General features: G+C 66.4%; 1 protein-coding gene across 1 annotated transcript in view; it reads right to left on the minus strand.

Annotated features, from left to right (window-relative positions):
• BRD3 (bromodomain containing 3) overlaps positions 1–16,612 on the minus strand; it is a 34,364-nt gene extending 17,752 nt beyond the window's left edge. Inside the window, exons 1-3 of the mRNA XM_052648379.1 lie at positions 16,544–16,612; positions 1,398–1,723; positions 366–503 (exon numbers count right to left, since the gene is read on the minus strand). Of these exons, the coding sequence (XP_052504339.1) occupies positions 366–503; positions 1,398–1,610 (351 nt within the window). The 5' untranslated portion in view covers positions 1,611–1,723; positions 16,544–16,612. The remainder of the gene's footprint in view (positions 1–365; positions 504–1,397; positions 1,724–16,543) is intronic.
• Between the last annotated feature and the right edge of the window lie 4,709 nt (positions 16,613–21,321).

The raw sequence follows: 21,321 nt of genomic DNA on the forward strand, positions 1-21,321 counted from the left end.
TCAGAAAGCACAAAGATAGAAAACCACTCTTTATCCCATCACAAACAGGAAACAAGGCCCAAGCGTGGGGATGTTTTAAAGCATCTGGTGTGTCAACTTCTCCTGGAAAGGCTGTTCGAACGTTCAGCGTGCCAGCAGGGCACATGGGCCCACGCACAGGCCGAGCCCTCAGGCACGTGGCTTGTGCAGCCCACACACGGGGATCGCAGCCAGACAAGGGCTGAGCGGGAGGCCGAGGTGGCCTGAATGGGTCTGAGAGCCGCTGCGACGCACCTGGCCCAGTGGACACCGGCCAACCCCATCCTGGCGCTCCCCCCAGGTCGTTCACGGCAGCGGCTGGGGCCCACGCCTCGCCACCTGCTCACCTTGTTGTAAATGTAGCAGTTTGTAAACATGGTGTTGAAGTCCTGCATACATTCACTCGCACTCCAGTAATAATTATTTTCTAGCCTCTTCTTAATGGTTCCCATGTCCATGGGGTTTTTTATTATCTTATGATAATCCTAGGAAAAAGACAGTCAGGGGTGTTACTGTCGGATTCAGTAAGACGGTTTTCATGATTCCCAAGCACCAAGATCGTGCACGAGGCGGCCTTGTCTGGCAGCTCAGCGCTGGGGCTGGACCTAAGTTTCTGTCCAGCTGAGGGGGGCCGGGGTGGGGACGGTGCCAGGTCTGGGGGAGCCCTGGGCCAGCACGGACCTTGCCAAGCCCCTCTGGTCTGACGGGAGTCTGTGTGGGCAGGGGACTGCAGAGCGGGTCTAGGCGCTGGATGAGGGGCTAGGCCCCGTCTCTGGGTCCCACACTTCACTCTAGGGCCTGTGGGTGCCCAAGGGCCAAGCTGGCTCAGGAGCCAGGCTGCCAAGTGCTGGCCCAGGGCTGCCCTTGCAGGACTCTGGGGTTCTCCACTCGGGCCCAGAGGAGAAAGCCGCCAGACGGTCAGGCGGGCCCCAGGCATGCAGCTAGGGCGCCATCCCCGGAAAGGCCAGCCACCCCCACATGAGCACAAGGCTGTGTGTGCAGACGCGCCACTCAGTGGGACGGGGCTGGTGCGGGGTGAGCCTCAGTGCACCTCTGCGCCCGGGCTGGTCTGCCTTGTCCACCCACGAGGCCACAGCCTCCCGCTCCCTGCACCCGGGGCAGCCGCCCTCCCTGGCCCCAGGCCTGCGCGTCCCCGCTGCCCTTCCATCATCGCAGGTTCTGGGCTGGGCTGGGCCCGCCCTCCTACCACCTGCTGCCTCCCTGGCCCTCCCAGCAGTTGCAGCCTCCGTGCACCACCTGGGCCAAGGCCAGAGGGGCTGTCCTCCCAAGACAGGGTGCCCCGGAGGGGCAGCGGGCAGGACCCTCACAGGCAGGAGTCGGGGCCACGGAGGGGCTGGGGCGGCGGGCAGGGCGCTCACAGGCAGGTTCAGCTTGATGGCGTCCACGGGCTGGTAGAAGGGCCAGGCGAACTGGTGTTTCCAGAGCGTCTTCACCACCACGTTCTGCATGTACTGAAGCTGGTTGGTCTTGCGGCCGGGCTTGGCAGGGTTGGAGACCTCCGGCGGAGGTGGGTTCACTGGGCCCGGGGCCGCCGGGATCCCCGTGGGGGCAACCGGCGTCGCGGCGGACATCCTCCAGCTGCTTGCTCACTGGCAGTCACGGCAGCGGCTCAGGGGGGCCCTGGCTTCCTCTGTGCTTCCCGCTGAGGCGCGACATTCCATGTCTGGGCCCAACCAGGCAGCACCTGCAGGGCGGAAGGGACCGCAGAGGGATGGCCGGTCACCCCAGCCTCGGCCGGCTCCGTGGGCACACGAGGCTGCACGGTCACGGCAAGGGAACCTTGGCGCATCCGCCCTGGTTAGGTCCCCCCCTCACCTGTCACAGAACCACTGTCACGCCGCTGCCCTCGGCCGGGGCAGGGAGAGAGACCCGGGAGGGGAGGCAGAACGGCAGCAGGTGCCCCGCCCGGGCGGGTGGGGGAGACGCGAGGGGCAGGGGGCAGCGGGGGCGGCCGTCCAGGCGGAGGCGGCCGTCCAGGCGGAGGCCAAGGCTGTCGGCTCACCACCCACCAGCCGCTGGCGTGCGGGGGACTGCCTCGACACCGTCCTGGACAGCAGCAACCTTCCAGGCAGCAACTCGCACGTCGACAGCAGCGACGCGGACCCGACGGCCGAGCCAGGCCGGCAGAAAGGCGTGTGGAGCACGCATGGCGCACGGGCGATGGGGGTTCCAATGTAACCATGAGAACGGGCCCTGGTTTGTGACGGCGGCCGGGCTGTGACACGGCCGGTCCTCAGCCAATCGGGGAGGGCGGCGGGGGGTGGCAGACCACAGCCCGGCTCGCCAAACTTCCTCCACGCACAGCGCCGGGAAGGAAGTGCCCACCGAGGCCCCACACGTGTCAGGAGGCTGCCCAGCGCCACGCAGACAGCCGTGCAGCGGGTGACAGACGGCCACCCCACAGTGGCTCCCCCGCCACATCCTGGGAGGAAGCCGATGGCCCGCCTGTCACTTGCGTCTGCAGAACGCCCTGGGGGGCTACACAGAAGAGCTGGACCTGGGCCCCGGAGGCACCTGTCAGGGACCCAGCTGGGCCCGGGCTGGGAGGCAGGGCCTGCGTGGGGGCCGGAGGGCCCTCCGGGAGGACAGAACAGCACCCGCCCGCCCCTGGGCCCACGTCCGCCCGCCCCTGGGCCCACGTCCACCCGCCATGATTTGCAAGAGCAGGTCGCTGCGACTTGCAGGGTTCTTCTAGCTGGCTGACACCCTGCCAGCGGCCCGCAGCCTGCCACGTGGGCGCTTATACCACAGTCATCAGGGAAAGCTACCAACCAGGGGCTTCCCCCAGGCCAGCACTTCCTCCGCCCCCACCGACCCCAAGCCAGAGCAAAGAGGACTCCGAAAAGAGACCGGGCGCACCCCACGCACGGAGCAGGCCTGCCCGCCCACTCCCCTCCTCGGAGGAACGTTCTGGAACACCCCGAGGCACCCCGCCCCGCAAGGGCCCGAACGCCTCTCCTCCACGGGGGCTCCGTGGGGAGGGGCCACGCCTGCCCGGCTGATGGCGCAGACACCACACAGAGATGGCCTGCATTCTCAGCCTCCAGGCCCCGCTGCCCCCCACCCCGCAGGTCTCAGCCTCGACACCCCAGTGCGCCCCACCCCAAGATCTCAGCCTTGACACCCCGGTGCACCCCACCCCGACAGGTCTCAGCCTCCAGGCCCCACTGCCCCCTACTCCACAGGTCTCAGCCTTGACGCCCCACTGCGCCCCACCCCGCAGGTCTCAGCCTTGATGCCCCGGTGCGCCCCACCCTGCAGGTCTCCGCCTCCAGGCCCCGCTGCCCCCCACCCCGCAGGTCTCAGCCTTGATGCCCCGGTGAGCCCCACCCCGGCAGGTCTCAGCCTCCAGGCCCCACTGCCCCCTACCCCACAGGTCTCAGCCTCGACGCCCCGCTGCCCCCCACCCCACAGGTCTCAGCCTCAATGCCCTGCTGCGCCCCACCCCGCAGGTCTGACCACTTCTGGCCTAGTGCCACCGCCTTCTGCTGGGGTCCCTGCGAACCTGCCCCCCTCAACAGCCTTGCCCCACATGGGGCTCCCATCCAAACCAGCACTTGCCCCACATGGGGCTCCCATCCAAACCTGCAGGCCCCAGCCTGACCAGTGACTTGTTTCCCCGTCTGGGCTGCCGCAGCCTCACAGGCCCATGTCCCCCCTACCTCCATCACCGGCTGGGCCTCTCAGACCCCGGGCAGCTCAGGGGCACAGGGCAGACACAGGGCCAGCCCCTAGGCGCAATCCCAGCTATGCCCTTCGCCAACCCCGGGATCCAGTCTGCCTGGGTCCCCACGGGACTCAAGCCTAAAGGAGTCCAGCGCAGAGCACTCAAGCCAGTGCTGGATACGCACCAATCACCCGATGGTCCTGCTGTGGAGACTGTGGTGGCTGCCGACGTGGGGGTCCCCAAGGTCTGTTAAGGATACACCCCATTCCTGCCTGACGTCAGATGAGCACAGCATGGGCCCCCAGGTGCGGGCCGGGTGGGGCCCCAGGTGCAGGCAGAGTGAGCCCCCAGGTGTGGACCCCCAGGTGTGGGCCAGGCGGGCCCCCAGACGCGGGGTGGGTGGGCAGGCACCCAGTACCCAGTGCTGCTGCTACAGTCCTCGGGGAACAGGCAGGACACCACCAGGGCCTTAAACCACCTGAGGGGACACGGGGGCCCCAGGAAGGGCCCGGGCTGCTGCCAAGGTGCAGACCGGCCTCCTCCACGCACGAGGACAGGTGGGCACAGCTCTCTGCAGGGACAGGCAGCCCCCAGCCTGGCCTTCGACCTCCGCCCCCTCTCCTGACCAGTGACTGACCACTCCGCATGGCAGCGCAGCAGGAAGCCAGCCCCCGCCGCAAACACGACACACTCCTTCCATGGCTGAGCGCCCGGGGCCCACACGGCAGCTGGCTCCGCCCAGGAGGGGCCAAGAGTGCAAGCCAGGTGGACGGGCCACCTCCTGCATCCCCCCTCACTCCCGCCCAGCCCAGGCACCCGCTCAACACAGCCGGGTACCCCAGATGATGCGGTTCAGCTCGGAGCCCAGTGCGGGCCCGGCACGTGCTCACTGAACACTGACCACAGGCCACAGGGGGTCCCGAGGCGAGGACCACGCGGACCCTGGAGGGTGTCTGAGGCTCAGCGAGGACACACACGTGGACAGTGCCGTGCGCCCTGCAGCCTGGGGCTGGCACGGGGCAGGGGCACCCTGGGAACGCGAATGCGGCCTCCGGTACCTCCACTGGGGGGGAGCGCAGCCGCTGTGCCCAGGCTCCTGCGGGTGCGTGGGATGCCCGCAGGGGTGTGGCATCCAGCATCAGAAGGTGGCACACGGCACCCCCGAGGGCAGAGGCGAGCGTGTGGCTTATCCTCTGCCCCTGGCAGCCTGGGCACCAGCTCACCAGAGAGGAAGGGAGGGCACCAGCAGCGTCAGCGGCTGGGCAAGGCCCCATCCCAGGCAGCAGGGCTGCTCTCCCCGCAGGGCCGTGCAGCCAGGGGCTTGGGCAGAAGCCTCCCAGGCGGGCCGCACTGTCACACGGGCCACCCGTCACGGTCCCTCTGGGGGCGCGAGGGGCCACGCCAGCCCCTGTTGCAGCCAGCCCTCCCAGAACGCAGCAGAGCCCAAGTCAGGCCACGTGTCCAGAGCGAGCAGCACAGTCAGAGTCTGGCCTCGCCTCCCCGCCAGCCCTGCCGACCCAACAGCGACTCTGAGGAGACAGGCACTGGCGGAGCCCGGGACGTCCCCTCGAGGGCCGGCAAGATTCTGAAGAGGCCCCCTGGGTGCCCAGGACCCCATGCCCACAGCACGCGGGCTGGCAAGATGACGGAGAGGCCCCTGGGTGCCCAGGACCCCACGCCCACAGCACGCAGGCCAGCAAGATGACACAGAGGCCCCTGGGTGCCCAGGACCCCACGCCCACAGCACGCGGGCCGGCAAGACGCTGGAGAGGCCCCCTGGGTGCCCAGGACCCCATGCCCACAGCACGCAGGCCGGCAAGATGACGCAGAGGCCCCTGGGTGCCTGCCCAGGACCCCACGCCCACAGCACGCGGGCCGGCAAGACGCTGGAGAGGCCCCCTGGGTGCCCAGGACCCCATGCCCACAGCACGCAGGCCGGCAAGATGACGGAGAGGCCCCTGGGCGCCCAGGACCCCACGCCCACAGCACGCAGGCCGGCAAGATGACGGAGAGGCCCCTGGGTGCCCAGGACCCCACGCCCACAGCACGGGAGGTGCCTTCTCCCTTCCTGCTTGCATTTCTGAACTGGAGGATTTATTTTTCTTAAGAAGACGTTACTCTTACAAAAAGAAGCAAGTGTAAAAAGACATCTAGTTTGGAAAAATGCTTGGCCAAGCGTCTGGGAGCGCGCGTCTCTTTCTCCAAGGTCTGGGGCCGGGCCGGGCAGCCGTGCGTGCTCCGTCTGGGGCAAGTCCTGGTGCCACGACCACCCCGAGGTCTCAGCTCGCCCTCGGCAGGGCCATGAGAGGCGCCGTCGACCCCGTCACGCACCTCCCCCTCAACCCCCCGCCAACGTCGCCCAGACGGCCAAGAAACCTCACCGACGCCCACCTGTCGGGCAGCAGGAGGCTGAGGCTGGAGGCCCAGTAGGGCCGCCTGCCACAGCTGCCTCGCCTGGGCAGGGGTCAGAGCCGCATCCCGAGACCAGAAGGCACAGGCTGCTTCCAGAAAGAAGCTGGAGCCTCACAGTCCACGAGCTGCCCCACACCTGCCCCTCCAGGGCTCAGCCCTGAACTGACGTTGGTCCTGGAGAAGAGGGCCGGAGCCGCATGAGAACGTAAAACGACAGAACAGGCCAGAGAGTCACCATCCGGCCGCGTCCAGGGTCACCATGCACCCGCCCCCTGCGGGCCCTGGCCAGGCCTCACCAGCTGCCCTCCTGGGTGAGGTCACGGAGGCGGATGGTGGAGAAGCCCCAAAGGGCGCTGGGTGGCGGCCGCAGGCCCTCCACCCCTACTGAAGGGGAGACATCACGTGATCCCACATGGCCAGTGAGCAGGCCCGCCGCACGGATGACAAAGCTGAGGCTCTTCCACCCTTGGGGTATTTCCTGAACCCAGCTACGGAGAGCCTCGGGGACGTGAGCCCAGGACCCCCCTGCCTCCCAACCTGGCTCCTGGCATCACGGGGTGAGAGAGGGTGCCCAGCAGTCCTAAGACACCACATGGCCCCACCACAACTGCGAGCAGGGCCCCCACGACCCCGGGGGGTGGTTCCAAGCAGCAGCGCCCCTCTGAGTTCCTGGTCTGAGTCTAACTTCAGCTGGGGATGCGAAGAGGCTGCAGACACGGGGGCCCCGCAGAAGGGCAGCAGGGCGTGCCTGCTAGAGTCTGCCACGCCAGGGTTCAAGTCCCAGCTGCCCTCCTGGCTGACCAGTGGCACGGCCATCAGCGGTCAAGTGTTTCCAAGCCAGCCCCAAGGACGGAGGCATGGCGCCCACCCTGGAGGACATGGCGGGCTGGGGGCTCCTGGACAGCAGATAAGAGCCGGGTGACACCAGCCCCTCGGGGGTCTCCTCGGTCCAGCAGTCCTGGGCTCCGCGTGAGTACGCGGGACATCCTGGCCCCTCCCTTCAGTCCTGCCAGGGCCCCCCAGGACGGAGGCCTGGTCACCAGCCCACCTGGCCTCCCTGGCTAGGGACCCGGATGGGAAAACTGAAGGGGGGCCAACTTGGTGGGTGCCTGCGTCCACTGGCAAAGACTCCAGAACCTCTTCCTCAAGGGAGCCCCAGGGGGATGCCCACAGGCCCCCTAAATCAAGAGAAACAACGCAAACTCAAGAGTGAGGATTCCAGAAGGGTCCAGCCCACTCCCGTGGCCTAAGCCGCCGTGGCTGGGCGGGGACAGCAGGAGGACCAGAGACAACGTCCGGCTGGGAGCCCTCCCCGGGGGTCCCGGGTCAGCCCCTGGCAGCACCACAGGGGCTGGCTGCAAACGGGGAACCTGAGGCCCGGGGCACTCAGGCCCCCACCACATGGACGAGCGGCCTCCTGGAGCAGAAGCAGGGCCCCCACAGACCCCCGTGAGCCCCCGGGACGTGAGTGCCCCCACTCCAGCCCACTCGGGGCACAAGCAGGCAACGCCCGCCGTGATCGGGTCAGGAGCAAACCATGGCCCGGCCGGAGCCTGACTCCCGCTTCCCCAATGCCAGGTGTGTCCCGATGGAGCCTCTGGGGTCTCAGAACCCAGCCAGCGCACCTGCATTCCTACAGCCCCCAGGGTCTGAGACAACGTCCCAAGTCAGACATGACAGGCGGCAAGGAAACACATCAACCTCCCGGGGAGGTAAACACGGACACAGAGGGCCATCCCTCAGCGGCAAAGGGCCAGCTGCCGCTGCAACAGAACAAGGGAGAAAGCTCACTCCTCGGGGCAGCTTCCCGGGCCCATAGCTGCAGCGGAGGAAGGCTGCCCGTCTCTGGGGTTGGCTTCTCCACCCAGCCTGGGACGCCTCGGGGCCCCTCAAGGGCTGGGGGGGACGGCCGGGGCGGGCGAGGCGGTGCCCAGCCCCAGCACCTCCGCCCTGGGCCAGCGCACTGGAAACACCTGCTGGACAGTGAGTCGAGAGGCATCTACGTCCACACGGACCGCTCGATGACCCCGGACTCAACGTAGTGCTTTGGGGGTGACGGGGGTGTGCAGTACGATTCTTTAGAAGTTCTCACACCTCAGAGATGGGGACCAAGTCTTAGGAAGGAGACACATCTGCTCTGTGATCACAGGGGTGGGAGCAGGGCTGAAACGACCAGGGTTCTCTGAGCAGAAACGGGGCACGCGGGGGGCCTCCACGGCCCCTCTGCTGGCCACACTAGAAAGCCCTCACTTCAAAAAGAAGAGGTGAACCCCCCTTTCCTTGGGCGCTCAGGACCCTGCACCCCAGCCACCCCACAGCAACAGTGAGATCTGGGGGGCACAGCCCTGCTCCCTGGGGACCCTGGCCCAACAGAGGAGACGAGCCCAGGTGTGTGTGTGGTGGGGGGATGGACTCAGGCAGGACGGCCCGGGACGTGGTGGGGAAGTGCAGCTGACGGAGCCCAGAACCCAAGAGCAGACACCGGACGGAGCGGACCTGCAGGCCGCCGGGGCGCCCCGTCCCCCAACCCCGTCCCCGGCAGGGCTGGGGGGCGGGCCTCAGCTCCTGGGATAAACAGGCAGGAGCAAAACATGCGGCCCACCCCCCACCGCAGGCACGGGAGCCCGCCAGGCCCCCCGCAGGCCAGCCTTCCAGGAGGCGGGCCACGGGCACAGCGACGCAGGCGCGCGCGGCCCGTCGTCAGGAGCCTCGCGCGTGCCCTGCACGGGGACTCCCAGGCCCCAGCCCCTCAGAGGGCAGAGCGAGGCTGGGAGCAACACACACACACGCACGCACGCACGCACGCACGCACGCACGCACCCCCCACATACCCACACCTCCCGGGGAGCACCCCTCTCAAAACAACCCCCTCCCCGGGAGCACCCCCCACACACACCCCCCTCCCTGGGAGCACCCCTCTCAAAACACACACCTCCCAGGGAGCACTCCACACACATACACCTCCCGGGGAGCACCCCCCCACACATACCTCCCAGGGAGCACCGCCCCACACACACACCTCCCTCCCCAGGAGCACCCCTCTCAAAACACACACCTCCCAGGGAGCACCCCCCACACACACACCCCTCCCCGGGAGCACCCCTCTCAAAACACACACCTCCCAGGGAGCACCCCCCCACACACACACCCCTCCCCGGAAGCACCCCTCTCAAAACACACACCTCCCAGGGAGCACTCCACACACATACACCTCCTGGGGAGCCACCCCCCAACACACACCTCCCAGGGAGCACCCCACACACACCTCCCTCCCCAGGAGCACCCCTCTCAAAACACACACCTCCCAGGGAGCAACCCCCACCCCCACACACACACCCCTCCCCGGGAGCACCCCTCTCAAAACACACACCTCCCGGGGAGCACCCCCCACCCCCACACACACACCCCTCCCCGGGAGCACCCCTCTCAAAACACACACCTCCCGGGGAGCACGCACACACACACACACCTCCCGGGGAGCACGCACACACACACACACCTCCCGGGGAGCACCCGCCCACACACACACACACCTCCCGGGGAGCACGCACACACACACACACCCCTCCCGGGGAGCACGCACACACACACACCCCTCCCGGGGAGCACCCCCCCACACACCCCTCCCGGGGAGCACACCGCTGGCACGAAGGCAGCACCACAAACAGGTGAAGGCCAGAGTGAGAGAAGCCTTCCCTCGAAGAGAGGGGATCTGAAACCACCCGGAGCGGAAATGCTCAGACAAACCGCAAAAGCCCTCGAACGCGAGAGGAAACCCAGACGGGTTCGGGCGGGATCCTGCAGGACAGCTTAGAAAGCCACGCGGCTGGCCCAGCTCAGCGGAGGGCCAGAGGCCGGGGGGCACCGCAGGCCCACCCCACCCCCGGAGCCACACACCCACTGCTCCGTCAAGAGGGACCCTGTGCAGGATACGTCCGGCCACGGGTGGGGCACGGGTGTCCCCAGCTCCGCGGCAGGCGGGCCCCAGAGGTCAGGGCCATCTCCCCGCCCCTTCCCAGGGTCCCTGACGCCAGGCTCTGGGACCCACCTCCTTCCTCCCTGGGCAACTGGAATCAGAAATAAAACACAGAAACTCAGGCCCCACAGGCTGGCTCGACCCAGAGGGATGCATCAAGAGAGGCTGGACACCAGGGCCCTTCAGGCTCCTGGACAAACAAGGGGAGAGTGTGGGGCCCCTCTGTCCAGGGGCCACGATGGAAACCCCCCAGAAAACGCAGCCGTGGTGGCAGCTCTGACCCTCCCACCGCAGACAGGACCCAGCGGCCGGAGTCAGGTACTCCATGGCGGCCTGGTCTCGTCCATCTCTCGGGGGTGCCCAACCCAGGGGCTGCTCGCTCACCAGCATTGAGGGACACGCCACGTGGGGGGCAGCAGGGGGGTGGGCACAGTCAGAGGAGGAGGCAGAGGCGTGAGGAGTCCTGGGAAGCTCCTAGCTTGGAGGGCGCCGGGCCGAGGGGGACTCCCCAGCCAGGGTCAGGTTGGGGGGAGGCTGGTGAGGGCGCTGAAGGTGGAGGTCAGAGGCTGGAAGAGAGCCTGGGCGGGGGGGGGGGCGCCCCATCCCGGGTGTCACCACCTCCCTCTCCCCTCTGGCCCAGCTCAGACCCTGCGGTCTCGTCTCCGGAGTTCGGGGGGGTGGGCCCCCTTTCTGCCCGCGAGGGCCCCCACGGTGACACTGCCCCGTCTCCCCAGGTCCCATCCCAGCATCAGCAGGGGTCACAGGGGCACCACTTTCCGGGTGAGGTAGGAGGCTCAGAGGAGAAAGGGCCCAGGGCAGAGCCAGGCTGTAAGCGAGGCCATCCCCCCAGCCCTGAAGGCTCTGCACCACGTCCCAGAACGCCCGGGACACACCCGCAGGGACAGGGCTGTGACCCGCAGGGAGGGGCCGGCCCACCGCCCCAGCGCCCCTGCCCGGGGCAGCCGGGCCCCAGGAAACAGGAGCCGCGTGGGCAGGGTAGCTTCAGTGACGGACGGAGCCAACTGCCTCCTCCAGAGAGGGGACCCAGGGGCCCAGCGAGGGGCCTCCGAGCAGGCCAGCCAGGCGGGCGGTGGCCCCACACACCCCGGGCCCTGCTGGCCACCACCCCAGCCTTGCAGGGATGAATACCACCACAGCTGCCACCCGAAGGGCCTTTGCCCAGAGCGGCTCAGCCCCGACCAGGGCCCCAAGCCCACCCGGGGTCAGGGCGTGACCCCTCCAGGCCAGCCCCATCGCATGCCCACAGCACCCCCGGGTCGGCGGGGACCCTAAGGTCCATGTAGTCAGAGCTACGGTTTTCCCAGTGGTCGTGTACAGTTGTGAGAATCAGACCATAAAGCAGGCCGAACAGAGAAGAATGGATGCTTTTGAACTGTGGAGTTAGAGAAGACTCTTGAGAGTCCCTTGGCCTGCAAGGAGAGCCAACCAGTCCATCCTAAAGGAGATCAGTCCTGAATATTCATTGGAAGGACTGATGCTGAAGCTGAAACTCCAATACTCTGGCCACCTGATGCAATGAACAGACTCACTGGAAAAGACCCTGATGCTGGGAAAGATCGAAGGCGGGAGGAGAAGGGGACGACAGAAGATGAGATGGTTGGATGGCATCACCGACTCAATGGACACGAGTTTGGGTAAACCCCGAGAGTTGGTGATGGACAGGGAGGCCTGGCGTGCTGCAGTCCATGGGGTCACAGAGTCAGACATGACTGAGAGACTGAACTGAACTGAGGTGCTGGCCTGGCCTGCTGAGCCCCTGACCCCTCCTGACGGCCCCACGTCCCCTCAGCTCTGCACAGCTAAGGCTCCTCCTCAATCCAGTGTCCCCTGACACCCCATATTTCTGCCCAGCCCGCCAGCCTACCTGGAGAAGCCAGCCTCCGACCAGCTCTGCTATGGGGTCACTGCTCACAGTGAGGGTCAGGCCAGCCACACCCCCTAACCTGTGCAAGGCTGTCCCCACCCACCTCTCAAACAACCCACCTTTAAGAAAAACGGCAAAAAACCCACAGAGATGCTGCACCAGCGGTGCGTGTCAGGGGCTGGGAAGCTCCAGGGGGCTTCTGGGGGGGCGGAGACCGGCCACTTGGAAGGAGGCATGATGCCAGGGGACACACAGAGGACAGCCTGGCCAGCCCCCACGCTCCTGGAGAGGGAGGGGGGCCCAACCCCTCTGGGCCAGTTGGCCCCACAGAGGGTGCGAGGGGTCAGGCAGTCGCTGCACTCAGCGGAGGGCCTGGCCCCGACTGCAGCCACTATCGCCTGTCCCAAGAGCCAACCTCCATTGGACACCGACACCCATGTGGGCAACCCCGGGACCCTGAGCGGGAGGGAGCTCCGCCTGCCAGGGCCCTCCCAAGCTCACACCCCATGCGGCGGCCCTCACAAGGACGCTGACCCTTCACCCCACCGAAGAGACAGGACCCAAGGCCTAGAGGAGCTGGGAGGCCGTGGAGCCTGAGCAGGGAGGCAGGAGATCAGGCTGGGACCCCATGACCACCGCCCAATCCTGGGGTCGAGGGGCAGCCGGCCCCCCACCCCCAGCCCTCGAGGAAGCCCACCGGCAACAGCCCAGAGCAGCACGTCGCACAGCCCCGCCTTGGGAAACCAGGGTCCCCACACAAACCTTTCCAGGGCAGCAGGGGCCCCCACGGGAGGGATGGCAGGGGCCTGGAAGCCCTCCGAGCGCAGGGGGCGCCCACGGGCCGGGGGTCCCAGCCACCACCCCTGCGACCCCTCCCACAGCCCCAGAGCTCACTAGCTTACCGAACACCGCCTGTCCCTACGGGGCGTGGGGGTGCAGGCTCCGACATCTCAGGGGACCGTCACTCGGCCATCGGTGTCTTCCCCACCCGGACCCCCGACGGCTGGGCTGGGACAGCCTGCTGGCAGCTGAGGCCGCAGAGTGCAGGCGGGTGGGGCCTATCTGGGGCGCACAGGCAGCGGGGCCCCAGGTCTGGGCCAGTAGCCCTGGCACCCGGCTGGCATCGCCAGGGCTCTGCCCCACAGGGCGAGCAGGCTGGGGGCTGGGCAGCACCCCTTCCTGCCCTCTCCTCCCATTTGCACCCGAGTTTCACCCTGCGACGCCATCAGAGCACGCTGCCCGCCAGCTCTTCCTGATTACACGGCACGCGGATACAGCCGCTCAACACGCGTTCCCGCCCCCAGCTACCAGGGACCTCAGTGGGGACCCCGGGGTGCCAGCTCCTCACGACAGGGCGGCATCTGAGACACGGGTGCCCCCAGCCCTCCCGAACAGGCTCCTGATCACCCTCTTGAACCCAGATTCCAACACTTGCAGGGAAACCCCACTGGGCGCCTGCGGCACCCAACACCCCAGATGGCAGCTCCTGAGCACGGGGAGAGTGTTCTCCCAGGCACCTCATGACCTCCTGAGCAACTCCCCAGGTTCTGCGGCAAGGATGGAGAGGGGCGTCCCCCCATGCATCTGCCAGCTGAGACTCTAGCTCACAAAGACCCTGTAAAGGGGTTAGGTTCAGACCAGCTTCTCATGTGCAACAGTGAAAAGCTGGCCACAGAAAGACGCTGACGCACAGCGCTGACACAGCGGGGCCTCTGGACACACACTCCCCTCCAACCTTGGCCCAGGTAACCATCATGTCCACTTGGAGACCCAGAAATGTCACCCTTGGCCTTTAGAAGCCCAGTGCTTGTCAGAGGCAGGATCATAGGCCCCCAGAGCGGAGGCGCAGGTGCCAAAAGGGTTCATGACTCGAGGGGAAGCTGAGGGGGTTCAACAAGCCGCCCGCCCCCTGGACACCTACCTACCGGCACCCTTGATCCAAGTGCCCAGGCCACCCTACGCTGTTATGATGCCTGTGGGACCCATCCACAGACACCAGGGGGCAGTGCCCGGGGTGGGGTGGAGGGCGGGCTCCCAAGCAGGGGCTCTCCCGGGACAAGGTCCCAGCAGACAGGTGTGCGCCCAGCTTTCTACCACATGTCCCTAAAGTTCCCTTTGGAAGCAAGGAATGCTGACTAGACACTGGCCGCTAGTTCGGGGTCTATGGGGCCTGACGGGTGCCCTGTCCCTTTACAAGTCAGGTAGACATGAAAGGAAGACCGTTCTACGCAGCCACCCACAGAGCGCCTGGAGAATGGGGAGCGGGGTGGTGATCTGCAGAGCCCTTTCCCACGTGCACCCGGGCAGACAATCCCTAGGGGCCCCCCACTCCCCACCTGGGCCAGCTCCCCCTGGCCCCACAGGATAAGTGCTGTTCTCCAAGGAGAACAGGACCCACTAGCGGTGGGTGCAGGGCCAGGCTGACCGGGGCGGCGTCCTGCACCAACCACTCCACTGCGATCGGTGGCGGGGGTCCAGAGCCCCCCAGAGAGCCTCTGCCGCCCAGACCCAGGAAATGGCCGTGCACAGCGCCGGGCGCGGGGCGCGGGGCGCAGGGCTCGGGCGGCTGGCAATGCGCCAGGCTGGAGAAAGAGGGCGCAGGAGGCGCGGCTGGCCGCGGCGGGCGCTGTCTACCCCGCCGCCGTCCCCCGCCCCCCCACACTTTCACTTTCTGCCCGCGAGTCCGGCCGGCGCAGCTTATTTAACAGATCGCCTCCGGCCCTCCGAGCTCACTTTCCAAGCGCGCGCGGGCTGTTGTGGAGGGAAAGCAATTACTCCACTTTATAAAAACAAAACAAAAATCGACCAGCGCCGCCTGGCCCTCCTTCCCCGGAGGTCCCCGCGGCGGGGCTGGGACTGGATCGAAGCTTCCGAGGAGCTGCTGGGGCGAGATTCCAGAGGCCTGCCCACCCCCCTCGGGTCACCAGAAAGGTCAGGGCAAAACAGCCCACTCCGCCCCGCGTCCCCTCCCGCCCCAGACGCCGTGCGCCCTCTCTCTCCGGATCTGTAACCGCGAGCACACATCAAGGCCTCACGACAGAGAAGGGCAAACACAGAGCTTTATTTGCAAATAAGAGGCCGGACTCCCGGCTGCGGGAGGATGGTGGAGGCGGAGGGAAGCGGGGAGGTCCCTAACTCCTGAGGCCGGACCCGACCCTCGCAGGGATTCAGGCCTTTTCTTCGCCCCCTTGAATGCCAACCTCTCCCCCAGGAGAAATGCCATCCAGGGATTCAGGGAAAGAACCCCCATTTAAGAGAGAGTCAGGAAGAAAACCTACGAAACAAGGTTAAAAAAAAGAAGAAGGAAAAAGAAAAACAAACTTTTTCCTCCGTCCTCACTTGGGGGGGGGGGGGGCGCAGCGATCCCTCAGTTACACGCCTTCCGCTCCCCCCGGCCCGTAGTTTGCCCAAGGATACTCAACAGGACCCCCACCCCCCCAGCACCATTAACTTCGCAGCCACAACCCAGGGAACACAGGGGAGGAGCCCCCATTATGCGCTTCTGGGTAGAACGCTTCCAGCCAAAATGAAGGATCGCAGGACGGTCAGCGACTGGGCCCAATGGCGGGAACCCGCAGGGTGGACCACGGGACCGCCCCCGGGGGGTCTGCTGGCGGACCCGTGCCGCGCTCCCACTTTCATCTCTCCAAAGCCGCCCCTGGCCCCAGGGGAAAAGGAGGCGACCCGAGGCCCCCACCGCCCGGCCCTGACCCCGACGAGCAGCCGGCGGAGAGGACTCCCCGAGCCCCGCCTTTATTCTCGGGGGGCCCACGAGGCCCGGGGGGCCGTGTGAGGCCTGGGGTGAGCGCTTCTCCCTGCCGGGCTTGGGCCGTGCTGTCAGGCCAGGGCCCAGCCCAGCTCCTCCCGCTCCAACTCGCTCTCGCCCGTTGTAAGCGCTTTTCACGCTGCTTTCAAAACGGGAACTGGGTCTCCTCCTCCGGGCCGCAACGACCCAGCAACTCCCAAGGGTTCAAAGTCAGCTCGGGCCGCTAACTGAAGGGAGCGGCCTCCACGCCGCGCCGCCGGCCTCGCCCCCCGCCCCAGCCGCGGCCACAGCCCCCGCGCGAGCCCCGCGGCCAGGGACCGAGGCGCGCCGGGCGCGCGCGGGCCAAGTGGCGCCGAAGCGCTACCTTCCCCTCCGCGTCCTCCCCGATCCCCCCCTCGAAAGATGGCGGGCGGAGGAAAGGGGGGAAACTCCTTTCCGTGAGGGAGGGCGCCGGGAGGTCGCGGGCGCAGGGCGCGCGGGCCGCGCCAACGCCAGGCTGCGCGCCCCGGCCGCGGCGACGCCCCCGAGCCCGGGACGCGGGCGGCCGGGGCGGCGCGGGCGGAGGGCCGCGGGGAGGGCTCCGCGCCGCCGCCGCGACCCCGGGCCGCCGCCGCGCTTTGTTGCGTCCCGGCCGCGCACAAAGGCGGCGGCGGAGACGGCGGCCCGGGCGCCGGGCTCCCCGGACGCGCCGGCGGCCCGCGCGGGGCGCACGGGGCCGCGCCCCCCGGCCCGCCCGGCCCGCCTCCGCCCGCGCCGCCCGCCGCCCCGCTCGCGCAGAGAAGCAAAGGAAAGGCGTACTTGGCCTCGGCGGCTCCGGCGGCCGTCCCCTCCCGGCCCGCGCGGCCGGCTCCTCTTTGGCTCGCCGGCCCCGGCAGCATAATAGACGCGCCGGAGCCGAGCAGGGCTCACGCGCTGCGCCGCGGCGCCTGCCGGGAGTCGTAGTCCGCGGCCGGGCCCGCGCCGGGGCCGCCCAGGGGAGGCCGTGGCGCGCGGACTACATGTCCCGGCCCCGCCCGCGCCGCGCCCCGCCCCGCGCGCCCCCGCCCGCCGCCCGCCCCGCCGCCCCGGCCGCGAGCGGGCCCGGCCCGAGGGGCGCGCGGGGCGGGGCGCGGCGCGGGCGGCGACTCGGGGCCCCTGCGCGGCCCTGCCCGCGGCCGCTGCGGCGCGGGGGACACGCGCCTCCGGGCGTATTTCCTGGTGCCCGCAGAGGCGCGCAGAAGGCGGGAGGACGGCCAGCGCGCGCCTGTTTCTCGCACCCTCGCCCGACGACCCCCGAGTCGGGGGGGCCGCCCTGGAACCCCGGGCGCGCAGGGTCTGGGCGGCGCGCACCTGCCGGGCGCCCATGTTTGTAAACAAACCGCGCGCCTAATTAGCCTGGCGGGGGCGCGCGGGGGCGGGGGCGCGCGGGGCGGGGGCGGGGCGTCGGCGCGCGCGCAGCGGCGGCCCCGCCCGGGGAGGAGTCGCGCTCGGCCGCGCCCCCGCCCACCCACCTCCTGCCCGCCCGCCCACCTCCTGTCCCGGTCTCAGGCTGGGGCCTGGGCGCTCGAAGTTCTTGGTCGTGGGAGAGGGCGCCGAGTCCCTCGTGCTGGCGAGGAGCAGGGGACACTCCCGGCTCTGCCCGGAGACCTTCCCCCGCGCCAGCCTCTTTCCCTGTGAGAGGCAGGAATGAGATCAAAGGTCCCTAGGCTGGGATTCCAGCAGTGGGGCCCAAAGGTAAAACCTGTGGGCCCTGGCCCTTTTCTGTAGTTTGAAAGACTCAGCTCCTGGACACGTTTGAGAGCTTTTTTTTCGGGGGGGGGGGGGTGGTGGCAGTTCCTCCTGGGTACACATTAAGTCGATTTTTATCTAGCTCTAACCTAAAGTAGGGTTCCCTGGGGGCTCAGAGGGTAAAGCGCCTGTCTGCAGTGCAGGAGACCCGGGTTCGATCTCTGGGTTGGGAAGATCCCCTGGAGAAGGAAATGGCAGCCCACTCCAGTACTCTTGCCTGGAAAATCCCATGGACGGAGGAGCCTGGTGGGCTGCAGTCCGTGGTGTCGTGAAGAGTGGGTTAGGACTGAGCAACTTCACTTTCACTTTCATAAGATAACGGTGGATACACTTTGCCTATACTAGTGAAAGTCACTCAGTAGTGTCGGACCCTTTGTGACCCCATGGACATGGGATTCTCCAGGCCAGAATACTGGAGTGGGTAGCCATTCCCTTCTCCAGGGGGATCTTCCCAACCCAGGGATCAAACCTGGGTCTCCTGCATTGCAGGCGAATTCTTTACCAGCTGAACCACAAGGGAAGCCCTTCCATATGGTAGACCCCCATGGAAAGTCAAAAGCATGACAAGTTTTCCTTGGTGCCCGCGGATCCTGCCAGTCTCAAGGTGGAGTTTCCTTGTGTGGGCTGGATCCTTCCCAGGCCCCTGGGGTCACTGGGTTTGTTCCAGGTTGAGCAGGAGTGCTGCTGCCTGCGTTTGCAGGCATCTTTATAATGTCAACATTAAAGCGGACGCCGGCTCCGCTGAGCGGGTGCAGCCCCACACCCACCCAGCACAGGCCTTCTGTGCCCGGCTTACATGTGAGGAAACCCTGGGGGCTGAAGTGGCCACGGGGCACAGAGAGCTGAGACCCCAACGCCTGGGCTCCAGGGAAATACAGCTTGTAGAGGAGGCCAAAACCTTCGCCCACCCTCCCAACCATCCCTTTCCCGGGAAAATCTGGACTTCGTACACCCCACGGGGACAAGGCTCTGGCTGGGGAAGACCTCAGCCTCTTTGGTTTACAAAGCATGGGAAGGTTGGAGAAGGGAGGTGAGGACCTGCCGATGAACTCCTTTGGAACTACCATCCCCGTCGCATCTTTTCTGCAGCCCCACCTTGGCACCCCAGTTTACAGGCTTCTGTTCTAGTCATCGCCTTCCTGCCCCCTGGCCCACGTTTCTGCTGAAGAAGATCCCACCCCACTCCTCCTAAGGCCAAACAAAGAGCCCCTCCACCTCGTCCAGACCTTGCAGGGACTTGGATGGTGCGCACACAGAGGCCATCCCTGACCAGCCAGGCTGGCAAGCTGCAGGACCCTGGTCATTCTCCTCTGGTCTCCCACTGGCTGGAGGAGTCCCTCCCAGGAGTCTAGTAGGAACCTGGCCACCCCTGAGCACCTGGGTCTGATGGACACTGCCTTGCCCTGTCCACTGGTCCTCCTCGCTCACTCACCCACAGCAGACAGAACTCAGCCAAGTGACCTTCCCTGAGACTGGAGAAGTCTCTAGGAAGCAGAATCAGTAAGAGAAACGTGACCGATGTTCGCATTTGAGAACTCAGCCCCTGGGCTAACGACCCCTCGGGCCCAGTGAAGAGTCCCCTCCCCGACGCTTCTTGGGGAGGCTGGCCCTGAGCACCCCCACCTCCGCTGGCTCCGTGCTCTCCCTCCCAAGGCTCTCGTAGCTTTGACTCGAGCAGCTGGGCCTCCATGTGCCTGGGACACAGTCACTTAATCTCCCCAACCGGGGTTTCCTCGTCTGTCAAAGGAGGATAAAAATAGGACCAGATCCTGCAGCTGCGGAAGGAGAACAGCACGTGGGGGGCGAGCGGGCCCCCGTCCCCTCGGTTGTGGCTCCCCTCCCTGACCTGGGCTCTCACTAAGGCCGCATACTGACTGTCTGCACCCTCAGGGCGTGTGGCAGCTCCCTGAGAGCAGGGCTCCAGGCCCCCCACGCCCTACAAGAGATCCAGCCCTTCGTGGCTGCGTGAACAGCCTTTCCTGCATGTCTGACCCCCTCTCCAGCCTCCATCTGCGAAACTCAGGGCAGCCAGACCCCCAGCACCTAAGGCAGCTGCCCCGTCAGCCCAACAGGAGCCCTGCAGACCTAAAACCACGGCCTTAAAGCTTGCACTTGGCCTTAACTAAGCCCTTGCTCAGGCCAGCCCAGGACTCAGGGCCTCAGCGGCTCCCTGCCGCAGTCCTCCCCCACCACACCCTTCGAGACCCCAGTCAGCGACGCTGTTGGTTTATCGTTGAGTCAATACACAAGTCTCTTAAAAGTTTAGTTATGGTGTGTCCTTCCCCAGAGACTGTGGAGGACACAGAACAACTAAAGAAGGCGAATCTCTGTCTCCCCCAGCAGAGGCTGAGCCATGGTGGACAGGGGCAAGGGTGTCTGCTCACGCAGTCCCGTGCTGACCTTTTAGGGTGAGCCAGGTGCTGGGGCGAGAGCTTCGCGTATGTCATTTCACTGACTCGCGGTTTTAAGGGGTAGGGACAATCATGCAGATCTTCCTGGGATCCAGCCAGGTCTGCGGCATTGCAGACAGACTCTTCACCGTCTGAGCCACGTGGGGAAGCCCTCACAATGGCGGCGCCGTGAGGTGACATTACTAGCTTGAGCACGGTTTGAACTCAGGAGGAGCGGGGTGGGGGTTCACATTCCACCCTCAAAATACGTTCCAGGAGCCTGCATCGTGGTAGGGGGGATGAGGTGTGTGTGGTGGGGGGAGGGGGGGGGGAGCGGCAAGCACCGCAAGTCCATCAGCTAGTCCTCCAGAAAAGTGCGCGGAGCCCCCCGGGATGGGGTGACACTGGGTGAGCATTCTCACTTCTGCTTCCCCCCAACCCTCCAGTGGGAGGTCACTGGCTACGTGAAGGTGACTGCAGAGAGTCGGTCAGGGCGAGGAGTCTCGGTCTGCCCGGCTGTAAAATGGGTCAGCAAACACCTGCCTCGTGGGACTGTCGTGAGGGTAAACACAGTGGGTATTTTCATTCACGAGACGGCGCTGCATGCGCATTTGGTCATTCGCCGCCCTCCTCCCCAACCCCGAGGTGCTGGTAAGGCAACCATGCCCCACGCTCCCGATTCCTGGCTCCGCACACACAGGACGGAACAAGACAAAGCACCGGCTGTCTCAGGGCTGACATGCTCCCAAGGATGCACAGAGTATCGTAAATATACGCGGAGTGCCTGATGGTGCTTGATGCTACGGAGGCAAATCAAGCCAGCAAGGGAGCCAGGGAGCTGGGCTAGTGGGCTCGCGGCAGCTAGGTGTGGGAACTAGAGTTGTGGGTGATTTTATTTTCCCTCTTGACCAGTTTTCCCTACGGCAAACAGTCGTTGCTAGGGTTTCCCAGGTGGGGCTAGTGGTAAGGAACCTTCCTGCCAACGCGGCAGACAGAAGCAAGAGACGTGGGTTTGGTCCCTGGGTCGGGAAGATCCCTGGAGGAGGAAATGACAACCCAACCCGCCCGAGTATTCTTGCCTGGAGAATCCCATGGGCAGAGGAGCCTGGAGGGCTAGGGTCAATGGGGTTGCAAAGAGTCGGACATGACTGAAGCAACTTAGCACACACACAATGAAAACTGAGTTTTGTTTGAAGAAGCAATCACGTGGTACAAAGGAGAGAGGCTTGGCCTGCCCAGTGCTGCAGTTCTGCCCAGGATTCCAGAACTCCCTGGGGCTTCTGGAATCCTCCCTGGGAGTTTAGGTGCCCAGGCATCCCTGGGGCTCTGATGGCTTAGAGGATGATGCAGCCAGCCCTCCGGGCTTTATTTACACCCAGAGGAAAGCTTTCTGCTTTGATGTCCTGAGACTCCACAGCC

The sequence above is a fragment of the Budorcas taxicolor genome, chromosome 11 (genome assembly GCF_023091745.1).
Source record: "Budorcas taxicolor isolate Tak-1 chromosome 11, Takin1.1, whole genome shotgun sequence".
NCBI lineage: Eukaryota > Metazoa > Chordata > Mammalia > Artiodactyla > Bovidae > Budorcas > Budorcas taxicolor.